This window comes from Notechis scutatus, chromosome 13 (assembly GCF_049901735.1).
Source record: "Notechis scutatus isolate UNSWTSFEM ecotype Mainland chromosome 13, rNotScu1.2, whole genome shotgun sequence".
NCBI lineage: Eukaryota > Metazoa > Chordata > Lepidosauria > Squamata > Elapidae > Notechis > Notechis scutatus.
This window is the reverse complement of record NC_142021.1, coordinates 13,660,195-13,675,511: the sequence shown is the minus strand read 5'-3', so window position 1 is coordinate 13,675,511 and position 15,317 is coordinate 13,660,195. Positions and strand designations below refer to the sequence as shown.

Sequence of the window (15,317 nt, the reverse complement as noted above, 5' to 3'; positions counted from 1 at the left end):
TTGTGTGGGTTGTAGACCCACATGCTACCACTAGAGTGAAAGCACTGCCAGCATTCAAAAGTGACCAAACCATCAGCCAGAAAGCATAGGACCTGAGAAGTGGTCTGTGGTCACCACCTGCAGAACCACTCCTTTATTGGGGATGTCTTGCTAACTGCCTCTGCTTTCCACCTGTTGTCTATTCCATTTGCACAACAGCATGTGAAATTCATTGTCAATCAGTGTTGCTACCTAAGTGGACAGTTTGATTTCACAGAAGTGTGATTGACTTGGAGTTACATTGTGTTGTTTAAGTGTTCCCTTTATTTTTTTGAGCAGTGTATATTGTCGTGTTTACTGGCTTAATGCAACATACTAGTTCAAAATCGCTCTTGCTTATTAGGGGACTCCTACATTATGTGACCACAGATAATTCAGTAAAAAGCAAACTAAAGTTGGACCCTCCAAGTTTCCTCTGATCACTACCAGACAGATTTATGTGCAGGTGAGCACCTATCAGGGATATCTGGGTAGGGAGGGGGATGTCAAGAAAATGAACAGAAAAGATGGTGATAATGACTGTTCAAAGATCCACCCCTTTTTAATGTGTCTTGCAAGGAAAAAAGAGGAAAAAAAGCTGGGCTTCCATCCCATTGTTCCCTCATGACCTCTGCCTTGTCTTTTTGACCCGGGCCTGCAAATTCTCTTAACACGTACTTATTTCTGAAGAAGACTTTGTGGGCCAGAGGTATTTTTCTCGATGATGATGATGATGCTAAAGACCAATGTTTTGCTTTGCAACAGATCTTCTTTCCTTCTTTAAAAATACTAAATTAGTCACAAGCAACCAGCATGGAGGCCACCAAGGGAGATGTCCATGGACACTTTGAGACTCGTGACACCAGAGTAGAAGCTTACTAAGGATGTGGGAATGAAAATACATGATGACCATCTCGTGGTGAGAAGGGTGACAACTTTAATATGTATAAATAAATGGCAGACCCCACTTCACTGGTTGCATTCAAGGAGAGTCTAAAATAGTCACAGCTCTTTAATCTGGAGGCCTGGATTCCAGTATCATTGTCTGCTTTTGGTTCTAAAGTGTAACCTCCACACAAGTTATCAGATCAGGCCATAGCTAAAACAGAACAAATTGGCTCTAAGGACAAATAGAAAAGTTGCCACAGGTGTCTTTGAACAGGTAGAATAAATTGTAAATTATATCACAGGAAAAGGATGAGAAGACCAACATGTCTAAAATGTGTTCTTCCAAAATAGGAAAAATAATTGGAAGCCTCCATCATGCTTATCCATGGTTAACTTACTGTTAGCTTGGGGAATTATTCAAATTAATCTTCATTTATGTTGCATACCAAAATGTCAGCTAAGCACACTAGGCTAAAATATAGTTGTTTACTAAATCCACCTTTTGGTATAACTCTGTATGTTCTTGAAAAAAAAATCTGTGAGGGTGCTGAAGATTCTCTTGAACTAGCAGTCAGATTCTGGCAGTATTGCCACTTCCTTCTGGTTTATTGTTTTGTATGTTTTAATTGCCCTTAGATGATTTTATGCAAAGTCTCTTTTTTATTAATTGATTTTTTATAATATAGCAGGAAGGCAATTTCATAAAAGGGATGAATGTGGTTTCCCCATATGAATGCAGGATGGGAACCCCACCAGGGAGCAGAAATTAGAGGATTTTACTGACATTCCACTGATTTCTAGGCATCTCATCTCATCTCATCTCTGGACATCCCAGAAATTTTGAGCCAAGTGTGAGCCATGGCTCTGTCTTGCGAGCAACCTATCACAAAAAAATAAACAACAACTAAAAGCATGTATTAATAAAACCTGGGGGAAGTTTGCTTTTTTGTGTTGACCAATTATGTTGCCTCTCCAAAGCAAGTGGGAGTTTTAAGTGTACATGGCCACACGTGGCTTAACAGTTTCACAACGTTGTCTTTCTCTCCCAGCTCCAGCACAGGCTGAGGGTGGCCTCCAAGCATGGTATCTGCCTAAGCTTTGTTCTCTGTTGTCTTGGGAGGGTCCAGGGGCTGAGAACAGAGGCCGTGGGGCAGCAGGCGTCCTGCTGAGGTGGGGGAGAGGCCTCTATTAATTAAAACTATCCCAAAGAGCCCCCATAATGAGGCAGGAAGCCTCCCTCAGGTAGGCATTCAGCCTTGCTACCCATATCCAGGCTGCCATCTGGGGATCACATAGACACGGGGGGGGGGGGGTGTTCTATGTGTAACCCACCACTCCACAGGCTGCTATGCTTTTGGGGGGCCCAGCACCCTGGTCTCTCTTCTGGTCTTTTGGGTCTTAACCCCCACCCCCACCCCCCCACACACACCCAGCACAGCCCATAATTATTTCAAATGTGTAGTAAACTGGAAATATTAAATGCAGGATACAGAGCCAGGCACAGATTTTTCAGAGGGGGCTCCCTATAGTTGGGGGAAGAATCCCTTGCCCCACTGCCCTTCCCCAGATCCTGGAAAATAAGGGACGTTTAGAATAAGTGAAAACGGGAAACAGGAGGGTTAAAGCCACCAGAAATTTAAAGTGAGCTTTTGAGAAACCTCAAGATCCAGGAACTATCCTCAATGCATTTGGAGACATGGGAAGTTGGGAGAACCCCAAATGTTGGGCTTGCAGAAATGAAAAGCCAGCAAAACCAAAACGAACAGACTTTACCAGAAAAGAAACTTGAGAGGAACAGACGTTACCCCACCCCTGGCCCAAAGTCATTTTTAATTTTGGCAAGGACTCCTCTGTCTTGCAGGAAGTGGGTGGTTAGTGCCTCTTGCCCTGTAACTGGGGCATGTTGATGGTTCCCCCACACAGAACTCCTGGTGCCTAACTCTGCCCGAGAGCCCTTCAAACTGCATCAGGTAGAACTGCCTGGCCAGGTACTTGGCCATTTCTTTGAGGGCAAAGGAAGCGGCCATGATCTCCGAGGTGAGGAAGCAGAGGAGGATACCATGCACCGCCATTTCCAGAGGCATCTGGATCACCTGATGGTCCGTCAGGATGAACAGCAAGACGGGCATCTCAATGACGAAAGACAGGAGGAGGAATCCAGCCAGCTCTGGAACCTGTGGGAGCCAAGGGGGAGGGGGGATGGTTCCATGCAGTGCTTACCTTTCAAGAGACTAACCTGGTGTCAACCCTGAAGCTGACCTCACCAAAGCCATCTTGGAGCTTTAGTGTTGCCACACCGGAGCTAAGGGATAGAGAGTGGGGGAATAGAGATAGCTGGGCTTTTGTGGTCAAAACAAAATATTTTCTCTTGGGAACCAAGGACATTCTTAAATCTGATCAGAGGGAGGAGGGGTGATGTCACCAGGCAACCAGATGGCACCTTGATTGGATCATGTGACTGTTTGGAAGGGGGGGGGACTTTTAATTAGATGAAAACTCTGGGAACCTTCAGAGTTGGTTTTCCTCAGAATTCTGCCAATATGATATATCCAAATAAAACTATTCTTTGAGGAATCTACCTGCCTCGAAATTTTGTTCACCGTGGGTGTATTACTTGGAACTGACACTTGGCCCCTAAATTCATCATGAATTTCAACCAAATCTCAGAAGCCTCTGGGCATCCTTGAAAACCAAAACTGTTCCTCTTAATGCTCTTCTCTGCCTCAATATTTTAGATTAATTGAATGTGTTTTGAAAACTCACCAGATATTTGATATTTGACACCTGCTCAGGTGTATCCACAGGAAGGATCTGAAAAGGTCAGAGGGCAGCCTTGCCCAACAATTGAAACTCCACTCTATATGAGAGCTGTTAGGAATGATAGTCACCTAACAGTTGGGTTGGCAATATATAAGCCAGGATAGTCATTTAATACTGTTGTATCTTTAAGAGAATGTTGTAATTGTGATTGGCTGAGGTTCCTCCAATGGCCATAAGATGGAGCCAGAAACCTGGTTTGTTCTTCTTTGCATTTCCTTTTTGCCTTTTGCCTGAACGTCATTCTGCTTGAATTGCTGTGAGTCTTGCAACTGTTCACAAACTCCGTTTACTGAACTTTGTTTATGATACTGATAAAGAAAAGGACTTCGTTTTTGGATTATCCCTGGACTGATTGTTTTGAATACTAACTGCTTTAACTGTGTATGATTTGGACTGTTTGTTGGACTTTGTTTACCCGTTTACTGGAAGTAAAAACTTAACATTTTACTATTTAGTGTATCTGTATGCTGGTTGTGTGTTATGCAACACCACTCTCACTATGTTTCCCTGAGTGGACTCATTCTCCTAATGGGGAATGCCTCAACATGAGCCCTACAACAACTTCTCTTTCAGGGCTGCAGCTGCAGGGACCCCAGACTCTTCAATTTCGGTGGAAGATATTTAGCGATAATGTCTAAATTTATCCACAACTGGATTGACATTCAAGGCTGTCCTATAGTGAATGAGCCAGAATCAAGAGGCACCTGCTCTCTCCAAGGACTTGTCTTCTGAGAGCAAAATTGATACTCAAAACAGCAAATCGGGGTTGCAGGAAACACCCACTGGCAAATGTGGAATGTTGCATCTGTTTCGACATTGATAAATGATTCACAACTCTAACAGAGAAATGCCCACACTCCCTCCTCATCTTTCATAAAAAGTCTGCAGAAGAAGGAAAACCACTGAAGGAGATGCACTGTCTCTTTCTCCCCTTAGCAACCGAGGCCTCCACACTGTTTGCTGCCTTCCCACAATGCTGGGCATCCTTTCCAATTCCAATTTTATCTGCTCTGCTATTGGGTAGGTGGTTAAAAAGGTTAAGATGAGGTCCATGACTGCAGAGTTCAGTTTGGGAGTTGTGTGCATGTGTGCCACACGAATGATGCATACAAACAACAGCTTCAATCATATCACTACGGTTGTCCCCTTCAACATTTTTGGCCAAGTTCTGTAGATGCCCTTCTTGAGCAGGTCCAGAGAGCCACAGAATGCAGCATCGCAGGCTCATTCTGCTGACTGCCAGGAGTTCAAATCCCATTGGGCTCAAGATTGACTCAGCTTTCCATCCTTCCGAGGTGGTAAAAATGAGGACCCAGATTGTTGGGGGCAAGAGGCTGACTCTGTAAACCACTTAGGGTGGTAAAAGCACTGTGAAGTGGCATATAAGTCTAACGGCTATTTGCTATTGCTCTTCCTCCCTCCCTCCCTCCCTCCCTCCCTCCCTCCTTCCCTTCCTTCCTTCCTTCCATGGGGCATAGTGGTTAGAATGCAGTATTGCAAGCAATCTCTGCCCACTGCCAATAGTTCGATCCTGACTGGCTCAATGTTTACAATGCTGATATTGTAAACCGCTTAGAGAGGCTGTAAAGCACTGTGAACCGGTATATAAGTCTTAAGTGCTATTGCTGTTGCTATTCAGATGCACCTTTAGAGAAGTTCCTTTAGTCTCTCAGTGGCAAGATATTTCAGTTTGGATAATAGATTCCAGAAAGGCACCTTGATAAACATCTTGATAAACCTCTCCTCTATTCCCCCCCCCCTCCTTATTTCAATTTTTGGAGAGTAATTTAAGCAAATGATCACCCTAGATGTTGTGGTTCGCCTGCAGGCGGCAGTGGAGTCAGACAGTGGGGAAGAAAGGGAACCACTCAGGGAATCTGAAGAGGACTTAGATGAGGGTCCTGTGTCCGATGCAGGGATGTGGGCAGGACCATCTGGGAGTGGGGTGCTGCCTCTGGAGCCTCCGGAGTCTGGCAGCAGCGAAGCAGAGGACCCAAGGGAGCCTGTTCCCAGTGCGCGTGTGCACAGAGCTTCCAGAAGGCGAGAGCAGCTGAAGCAGCAGGGGCAACTCGGAAGTAAGGCTGGGAGGTGATTGCCCCTCCCATAAGGGATAAAAGTCAGACCACAATGACTAAAACTTTGCAGGAAGCAAAGCAGTTCAATTAGATTCTGAATCCTTGAAGCTCTGCGTACTCTGGTCGGTTTTTTTCTGATACTTCGGGGGTGGGTTCTGTTCTAATTACTTTGAAGACTTCTGTTTTTGGCAGCATTCCACAGCACTGACAAGCGTGGGCTTATCCTGGGGAACTGTGTTTAATTGGCTGTGGCTGGGAATGCAAGTAATTCCCAGCGTTGCAATAAAATAGGTTTTGCTTTTAAAATAAGTTTGTATTTAAGTACGTTTGACGAAGCCTGGGTCAGAACACTAGAAGTCCAGATCTCATTCTGTGGCTCTGAAGGAATGAGGTCCATCGGGAGTCTTCATAGGAAGGGAGTCACAAGGGCCAAGATGGCGGCCTTGCTCTTTTGTATGTGCCCTAGAGGATGGCATGGTTGTGGACACCATCTGGACTTTTGCCTTCCTCCCCCACCATCACCATCACCACAGGATCCATGGCATCTCATGATTTCCCATGTATGAGTTGTGCCCGCCGTGAGAATCTTGTGTTTAAAAAGAAAGCTAAGCAGAGCAGCTGAGTCTCCTGTCATTCCTTACCTTTTCTTGCAAATTCCCAATGTATCCAAGGAAGAGGCGGGCCGATTCTGCTCCGACAATTGTCACATACGCAGCAACCAACAAGCATTGGTAGTAAAGGGACAGCAAGCTAAACTGCAGTGACATAAAAAGAGATGGGGGGTCTTTTCCAATGGGCCCCTCCTGCCATGCTCCTCCTGTCCCTCCTGCCCCTCTTCAGAGGCTTATCCAGCCCAAGGATTTCTCCAACTATAAGCCCCAGGCTCCAGCCACGCCACAGACTGGAAAACCTCCCTCCCACCATCCCAAGCAGGGGACGAAGTTCCCCTCTGCAGCTGCCCCAGGGCCCTTTACCTTCAGCTCCAGCATAATTGCCTCCGACAGACACCAGAAGGGAAGGAAGATGACGTTGAAATAGAGCAGCATCTGAAGGGGCAGGCTGGAGAGCGCCGTGTGGCCTTCAGGGGACAGAAGAAAAGTGCAGTGAAAAACCGCTTTCCTTCTTGTTTTTGGTTTTGTGACGGGTCTTTAAATCCTAGAACAGGGATCCCACTGGCTGGAGAATTCTGGGAGTTGAAGTCCACTAGTCTTAAAGTGGCCAAGTTTGGAGACCTCTGAATACGGGAGCGGAAGAAGCCTTTTGCCTTCAGGTTCAGGACAGGGATCCAAATCAAAGCCCCCCCCCCACCTTGAACACATCCAAGGAAGTCCGTAGAGATTCTCCATCATCCAGGCCACGGTTGTCCCAAAGGGGCTTTTTCAGGAGGCAAACTGGACTTTCCTGTTTTTGCTTTTGGAGAAAGAATTCTTGAATTTTCTTTATAAACCCTTCCATTCCATTCCCCACCGCCCTGTCAGAGCTGAAGAAGCTTCTTGGGTGAGAAGTGAAACATCTTCAAAAGAAAAAAGTCCAGTTGCCTCCTGAAAAAGCCCCTTTGGGACCCCCAAGGAAGGAGCCCCTCTTTGGGGTCTGAGCCACCATCAAGCTGCTTTTACTCTTGACAGGTTTTTCCTGATGTTCTGCTATTTCAGGTCGCCATATCGTCTCAAATTCCATCAAATGCATGGGTGGGGTTGAGTACATTTTTGAGCATTTGGTGGGATCTCCACAAGACAGGTGTCCCAGGTGGGTTTCTGTCTTAGGACCCACATGTGCAATCAGTTCCAAGCCAAAAGAGCAGAGGCCTTCCCTTCACATCCCTTTGATCCAGAGCCCCCACTGAGGGCCCCCAGGAGGCCTTGGGGACCAGCAGATGTGCCATGAGTTCAAGTCCACAAGTCTTAAAGTGCCCAAGGTTGGAGACCCCTGTTTTACGGCCATTCGTGATTTGGATGCTTTTGAGACCCCCTACAGCAGTGGGGGTGGGGAACCTGGCTGGCTCAGGAATTCTGGGAGTTGAAGTCCACAAGTCATAAAGGGCCAAGGTTCCCCAATCCTGCTTTACAGCCTTGAACCCTCACCCAACCATCTCAACCCAACCATCCAGCCTTTCTGACCTTGTTGGCTTCAGCATTGGGAAGGGAGGGCAGACTGGTCCTCCTTGCAAATGAGGGTGGGGGTATGTGTGAGACCCTCCTGTGCTGTACTCCCACCCTCCATCCCAGATACCTAGCTGGTAGCCCTCAGCCATGCTGCTGTCCTAGGTCTAGACGTGGCTGGAGAGAGAGAGAGAGAGAGAGAGACCAAAAGTCACCAAGCCTTCCAGAGATCCAGGGGCAAGTGGCAGCCCTCATCCTCTCCTGTCCCCCTCCCCCATCCCCAGCCGGATCACATGAGACATGTGGTAGTTGTGCTTAATCACATTATCAGGCCAGGCTGATGATGTCCCCAACTGTCCTTCAAGCCAGGGCTCTGGGCTAATCTAGCGGTGCTCAAAATAGAAGGTAGGAAGGATGAGAACATGACAATGGCTGACGTTGCCAGATTGCAAAGCCCCCATCTCTCTCTCTGTCCTGTGGCAACCACTGGGGAAATGCTACCGGTTTGGCTCGGTTCAACCAAACCGGTAGTAAAATAAACAAATAAGTAAAGCTCCAACAGTCAGCTGAGAGGAGAAAGGAGAGGAAAGCTCAGGATCGGCCCTCCCACCCCTGCGCTTTTCTCTTCTTTCTCCCCTCAGCTGACTGGCACGGCAGAGCCTCAGCTGGTGCTTGGAAAGCTGCGTGTGCATGTTAGGTGTGCACGCGCACACAGGCGTGATAGGTAGGGAAACTGGTAGAATCCCACCACTCGTTGCAGCCCTTCCTTTAGAGCACAGACAAGGGGTCTGTTCTGACCCAGGTCCCCAAGCACGACCAACCCTCTGGCGGGAACTCCAAAGATTCCTTTCTTAGGAGTGCCGGCAGCCCCGGCAAAAGTCTCCCTCTCTCAGGCTGGAAGAGGAAGAGTTGTCTGAGCGAAGAGTTGTCTCCCCGCTGCCTTTTATCCCCAGAGCTAGGGTGGGGCTTCACTAGCAGCAGCGGTGGCTCTTTTGGCCCATATACTTCCACTGCTCTCCTCTCCTCTGCCTTCTGTGCACCCACACATCAGGCACTGGACCCAGCTGTTCCTCCTCTTCCTCATCAGCCACCTCCAGACCTGGGGGCTGTTGACTGGCCATCTGAGGGCTGACGGACAGCCCAGGCTCCGCCTATCTCTCTCTCTCTGCCAGCTCCATTCCCTCTTCCCCCTCGGAGTTCTCAGGTTGCCCTGATGCTGACCCCGACTCCCACGCCTCCTCCTCCTCCTCTGATTCAGCTGCTGGAGGGGCCGGTGATCCTAGAGCTCTTCAGTCTATGCCAGGGGTCTCCAAACTTGGCAGCTTTAAGACTTTGGGGACTCCCAACTCCCAGAATTCCCCAGCCAGTGCTTGCAGAGGTGAGATGTGCAAAGGGACTTCCCAGCATCACATGCTCTGTCCTTCCAGCTCAGCTCTCATCTGTCTTGGCAGTGAAACCATTTAAAGCAGCTGCATGAATTGCTGCTTTGTGATGCCTGCTGTCCGTCTTTGGCAGCAGCCTTGCTTCTGCCACTCCTCTTCTGTTTTCGGAAAGCGCTCTTGAAAATACATTGTGCTTTCCCATATCAAAAGAGAAACCTTTTAGCCATAAGTAGAGTTCAGGTTGAGATTAGGGTTGGAGACCTTCCAGTCGGACAGCCACGCGGATGGCTCCCAGTTACTCAGAGGTCTGAATGTATGCACGAGACGCAGGGGACTCCACCATCAAGATGGTGGCCCCATTTAAACCAAGTTTCCAAAGCGCCTCTGCTTTATGCGCAGGTGCAGTTCATGTGCTGACCATCATACTGATGTACGATCACCATATGAAAAATGTGTGCAAAACTTTACATGCTGTGTACACAGGGTGTTCCCCCCTAATGTTTTCTTTTCTCTGTTCTGTTTAGTAAAATAAATACAGGCAAACAACAGCTATTGCTATTCCTTTTCTCCTTCCTTCCTCCCTCCCTCCCCTCCTCCCTGTGGTTAGAATGCAAGCTAATTTGCAGGCTAATTCTGCTGACTGCCAGCAGTTCGATCCACCTTCCATCCTTCCGAGGGGGGTAAAATGAGGACCCAGATTGTTGGGGGGCCAGAGGCTGACTCTGGAAACCGCTTAGAGAGGCCTGGAAAGCCCTGTGAAGCAGAATAGAAGTCTAAGGGCTAGTGCTATTGCTCTTCCTTTTCCCCTTCCTTCCTTCCTTCCTTCCTTCCTTCCTTCCTTCCTTCCTTCCATCCATCCATCCATCCATCCATCCATCCATCCATGGTGTGCAATGGTTAGAGTGCATGCAGTACTGCAAGGCTACTTCTGCTGCCTGCCAGCTGCCTGCAATTTGCCAGTTCAAAATCTCACCAGGCTCCAGGTTGACTCAGCCTTCTGTCCTTCCGAGGGGAGTCACATGAGGACCCAGATGGTTGGGGGCCAGAGGCTGACTCTGGAAACCGCTTAGAGAGGCCTGGAAAGCCCTGTGAAGCAGTCTATAAGTCTAAGGGCCATTGCTAGAGTATCCACATGCTGGGAAGCAGCCAGAGGCCAGGAGGAAGTTTACTCTTGGACTACATCTCCCATTTCCCAACCTAACACGTTTTCAGCCAGGAATGCAAGACATGATGGAAGCTGTAGCCCAACAGGAGTGGAAGACGCCTTCCTCCTCTCCCCGGATGTTCAGCCTTTCTCCTCGGTGAACGTTCAGCTCCATGGAGCAGACTGGCACCTGCCTTAGGGTCCAGGTGAGTGTGGCTGGCCTGCAAGTGCCTCCTCTTTCCCTTCCCAGTTTCCTGCCCCCTTTAGACCAGTGGTGGGATTCAAATTGTTTTACTACCGGTTCTGTGGGTGTGGCTTGGTGGGCGTGGCAGGGGAAGGATACTGCAACTTCCCCATTCCCTCCCCACCCCACTAACCTGCTTTCCAGCTCCCTTCTCCTGGGCAGGGCAACCAAAGAAGACCCAGCTGATCAGCTGTGGGTGTGGCTTGATGGGCATGGTGTTCCGTGGGCGTGGCTTGGTGACTTGGGTGTGGCTTGGTGGGCGTGGCTTGGTGGGCGTGGCAGGGGAAGGAGATTGCAAGATACCCCTTTCCTCCCCACCCCACTAACCTGCTTTCCAGCTCCGTTCTCCTGGGCAGGGCAACCAAAGAAGACCCAGCTGATCAGCTGTGGGTGTGGCTTGATGGGCATGGTGTTCCGTGGGCGTGGCTTGGTGACTTGGGTGTGGCTTGGTGGGTGTGGCTTGGTGGGCGTGGCAGGGAAGGATATTGCAAGATACCCCTTCCCTCCCCACCCCACTAACCTGCTTTCCAGCTCCGTTCTCCTGGGCAGGGCAACCGAAGGAGACCCAGCCAATCAGCCGGGACTCAATGGGAGGCAGAGAAGAGATGGGGTTGGCGGGGCCAGTCAGAGGGGGCATTGGCCGGTTCTCCGGACTACTCAAAATTTCCGTTACCAGATCTCCAGAACTGGCCAGAACCTGTTGAATACCACCACTGCTTTAGACCACGGTGAGTGCCACATTTCTTCCACCAAGAGCGAAGCACTGGAGACCAGCATAACACAGAGGCATGGCATATATTCGGTTTATTAAGAACATTTTTAAAAAGTGGGGAGATTGTGATGGGATGCAGGGAGAGACCATGTTAGGCCAGCCCAACCGCCCTCTTACTTGTGCACCTGGGATGGGGAGCCACCGGGGGGCGGGGGGAGGGGTCCAAAGGGTGTACAGGGAGTCCTCAAATTACGACCGCCATTGGGACCAGAATTTCTGTTGCTGAACGAGTTGCTCCCAATTTCATGACCTTTTTTCACCACCGCTGTTAAGTGAATCACTGCAGTTAAGTGAATTAAAGGAAACTGGTCATTAAGTGAAACTGGTTTTCCCTCCCTTGACTTTGGGTGTTGGAAGTCGGCTGGGAACGTCACAAAATTGTGACCCTGGGACTCTGCAACCCTCGAAAATACATGCCAGTTGCTAAGCATGCGATTTTGAATACAATGACCGTGGGAATGCTGCAATAGCCATACATGCCAGGACTTGTTGTAAGTTACTATTTTTCAGGGCCTTTTGAACAGTCGCTAAATGAAGGGTTGTAAATCGAGGATTAACTGTAGCATAAAAAGGAAAGAGAGTGGCCTCGAAGGGTGCAATTCAAGCTCTGTGCATCACACGTTAAAACCCAGCTGGAGCTTCAAGTTGCACCGTAACAATTTCACTAATGTGGGTAGGAATGCAGGATGACTCAGTTTCCCCCGTGTAGATTTATGAATCAATCACGGGGGGGGGGGGATGAAAACATTTTCTGCCTGGGGTTGGATTTGGCCTTTCCAGACAAAAAGGCTGCATTCCGACAAAAGGGGGAAAGAACAGAACAAAACTTAAGCTGGGTTTCATTAAAAGGCCAGTGTACTTTCAATTCATAGCCAAGATGATAGATGATAGATAGATAGATAGATAGATAGATAGATAGATAGATAGATAGATAGATGATAGATAGATAGATTAGAGAGATAGATGATAGATAGATAGATGAGAGATAGAGAGATAGATAGATAGATAGATAGATAGATAGATAGATAGATAGATAGATAGATGATAGATGATAGATAGATAGATAGATAGATAGATAGATAGATAGATAGATAGATAGATAGATAGATAGATAGATAGATAGATAGATAGATGTATATATGCTATATTACTAATGGATTGGAGAGAGAAAGATGATTGAGAGAGAGAGAGAGAGAATATATATATATATATATATATATATATATATATATATATATATATATATATATATATATATATATATATATGTATATATAGTATATATGTATATATGTATATATGTATATATGTATATATGTATATATGTATATATGTATGTATGTATGTATGTATGTATGTATGTATGTATGTATGTATGTATGTATGTATTCTTAAGTTTTTATGGTACTTACATGTATGGCATTCAGCTTTGTTGGGTATTTTCCCACATCATTGTAGTTGTGCTTTTAAAGTTGTAGCAACGTTTGGCAGAATCTCATCTGCCATCATCAGGCTTCTGTATAGTGTTCATCTAATGAACACTATACAGAAGCCTGATGATGGCAGATGAGATTCTGCCGAAACGTTGCTACAACTTTAAAAGCACAACTACAATGACGTGGGAAAATACCCGAACAAAGCTGAATGCCATATATAGATAGATAGATAGATAGATAGATAGAGAGAGAGAGAGAGAGAGAGAGAGAGAGAAATAGAGATAGAATAGAGATAGAAATGGAGATAGAAATAGAAATGATAGATAAGTAGGTAGGTAGGTAGATAGATAGATAGATAGATAGATAGATAGATAGATAGATAGATAGATAGATAGATAGATAGATGAAAGATATAGATAGAAATGATAGATGAAAGAGATATAGATATAGATGATAGACAGATGGATAGATAGATAGATGATAGATAGATAAAAATAGATGAAAGATAGATAGAAATGATAGAGATAGATGATAGATGGTAGGTAGGTAGGTAGGTCGATAGATAGATAGATAGATAGATAGATAGATGATAGATAGATATAGTGATAGATGAAAGATAGATGATAGATAGGTAGAGATAGATAGATAGATAGATAGATAGATAGATAGATAGATAGATAGATGATAGATAGATAGATATAGATAGATATAGATAGATCAAAGATAGATAAAGATAGGTAGATGAAAGATAGAGAGATGATAGAGATAGATGATAGAGAGAGAGAGAGAGAGAGAGAAAGAGATGAAAGATAGATGATAGACATAGATGATAGATAGGTAGAGATAGATAGATGATAGATAGATAGATAGATAGATAGATAGATAGATAGATAGATGATAGATAGATAGATAGATACATAGGTACATAGATACATAAATAGATGATAGATAGATAGAGATAGATGAAAGATAGATGATAGACATAGATGATAGATAGGTAGAGATAGATAGATATAGATAGATGAAAGATAGATAAAGATAGAGAGAGAGATGAGAGAGAGAGATGAGAGAGAGAGAGAGAGAGATGAAAGAAAGATGATAGACATAGATGATAGACATAGAGATAGATAGATAGATGGATAGATAGATGATAGATAGATAGATAGATAGATAGATAGATAGATAGATGATAGATAGATAGATAGATAGATAGATAGATAGATAGATAGATGATAGATAGATAGATAGATAGATAGATAGATAGATAGATAGATAGATAGATAGATAGATATGCTAGCTGAGGAATTATGGGAGTTGGAAGTCCACAAGTCTTAACATTGCCAGGTTTGGAGACCTCTGGCCAACCTGAATCCTTCCCTACTTATCCAGTTAGAAAAAACCACCCTGGTCCAAGAATGAAATCCTGTGTTGCTTCAGTGTTCCTGCAGGAGAAACTTGGTCTAGGATCTATAAAGTGCATTGCCAAAAAAAAAAAAAAAAGTGGGGGGAGGGAGATAGAACCAGGGAAGAACGTGTGGATTCCAGTCATCCCAGTAGATATCACGGGTGGTTCAGCCACAAAGAGAAAGCAACGGAAGCTGCTCAGGCCACGTTCTGGTTTCCCAGCTGTCCAAGCGACCTTCTAGTCTTCTGCCTCCGTCCACATGATTCCAGAAAACATTTTGGCACATGGCACCGGGAGAGAAGCAGGAGAGGGCTTGCCTCGGGAGAAGGGAAGAGTGGGCGGCAGGCAGCCCCACCGAGGAAGCTGTGCCCCCTCCCCAAGCAAGCCTCAGCAGCTTGTGCCAGCCTGCCAAAGGTGCCCATCACACGTTTGTGTATATCCCTCCCTTCTCTTGCCTCCTCCACGGAGAGCCTTCCAGCCCGGAGGTTCCACGCTTCCTTCCTTCAGCTCCGTCTTCGGAACTGCAGCTCCGAAGGCAAGTCCACTTCCGATGCGCTCCGGAGAGACCCTTGAGATGAGGGGGAGAGCCGGGATAAGAGTCACGGGGGAGGTCGGGCTCGCCACGCCTGGAGGAAGGTGGCTTTTGCAGAGGGTCCCAGAAAGGGAGCCAAGCTCAAAAGGATTCCAAGCTCTTAGGAGCCTTTCCCCGCCAGCCAGGACATGTCTCCAGTTCTGCAGAAAAGACAAAATGGCGGCTGGGTTATCGCAGCCTCCCTGAAGCCCAGGCAACGCTGGCCAAGAGACCTGGCCAGGGATGGATGTCAGACTGACAGACAGACAGACGATAGATAGATGATAGACAGATGATGAGAGAGAGAGAGAGTAGACAGACAGACAGACAGACAGACAGACAGACAGACAGACAGATAGATAGATATTGTTGTGGTTAGCCAGCAGCAGGTGCAGACAGTGGAGGAGAGCGAGGACTCGGATGAGGGAGAGAGATAGAGATGATAGATATATAGAGATAGCGA

The 15,317-nt window shown here is 46.6% G+C and overlaps 2 protein-coding genes across 8 annotated transcripts in view; both read right to left on the bottom strand.

Annotated features, from left to right (window-relative positions):
* Positions 1–420: 420 nt before the first annotated feature.
* On the bottom strand, positions 421–8,150 carry LOC113429020 (transmembrane protein 17B-like). Of its 4 annotated transcripts, none has more exons than XR_015745294.1 (5): positions 8,031–8,150; positions 6,776–6,879; positions 6,443–6,556; positions 2,397–3,080; positions 421–505 (listed from the first exon to the last, which is right to left on the bottom strand). XR_015745294.1 is itself a non-coding variant. In XM_087943095.1 (5 exons), exons 1-5 carry the CDS (start codon positions 8,050–8,052, stop codon positions 496–498), a joined length of 330 nt encoding a protein of 109 aa, XP_087799221.1. In that variant the 5' UTR covers positions 8,053–8,150; the 3' UTR covers positions 421–495. The 4 variants fall into 4 exon arrangements, 2 of the variants coding, with proteins under 2 accessions (XP_087799221.1, XP_026547323.2); XM_087943095.1 differs by having other exon boundaries at positions 2,397–2,476; XR_015745293.1 differs by lacking the exon at positions 421–505 and adding an exon at positions 1,950–2,303 and having other exon boundaries at positions 2,343–3,080.
* A 5,930-nt stretch (positions 8,151–14,080) lies between these two features.
* Positions 14,081–15,317, bottom strand: part of AIFM3 (AIF family member 3) — a 67,456-nt gene continuing 66,219 nt past the window's right edge. For all 4 annotated transcript variants that reach the window (XM_087943092.1, XM_087943091.1, XM_087943093.1 and 1 more), the window contains one exon: positions 14,081–15,015. In XM_087943092.1, the coding sequence (XP_087799218.1) occupies positions 14,976–15,015 (40 nt within the window). In that variant the 3' untranslated portion in view covers positions 14,081–14,975. The remainder of the gene's footprint in view (positions 15,016–15,317) is intronic.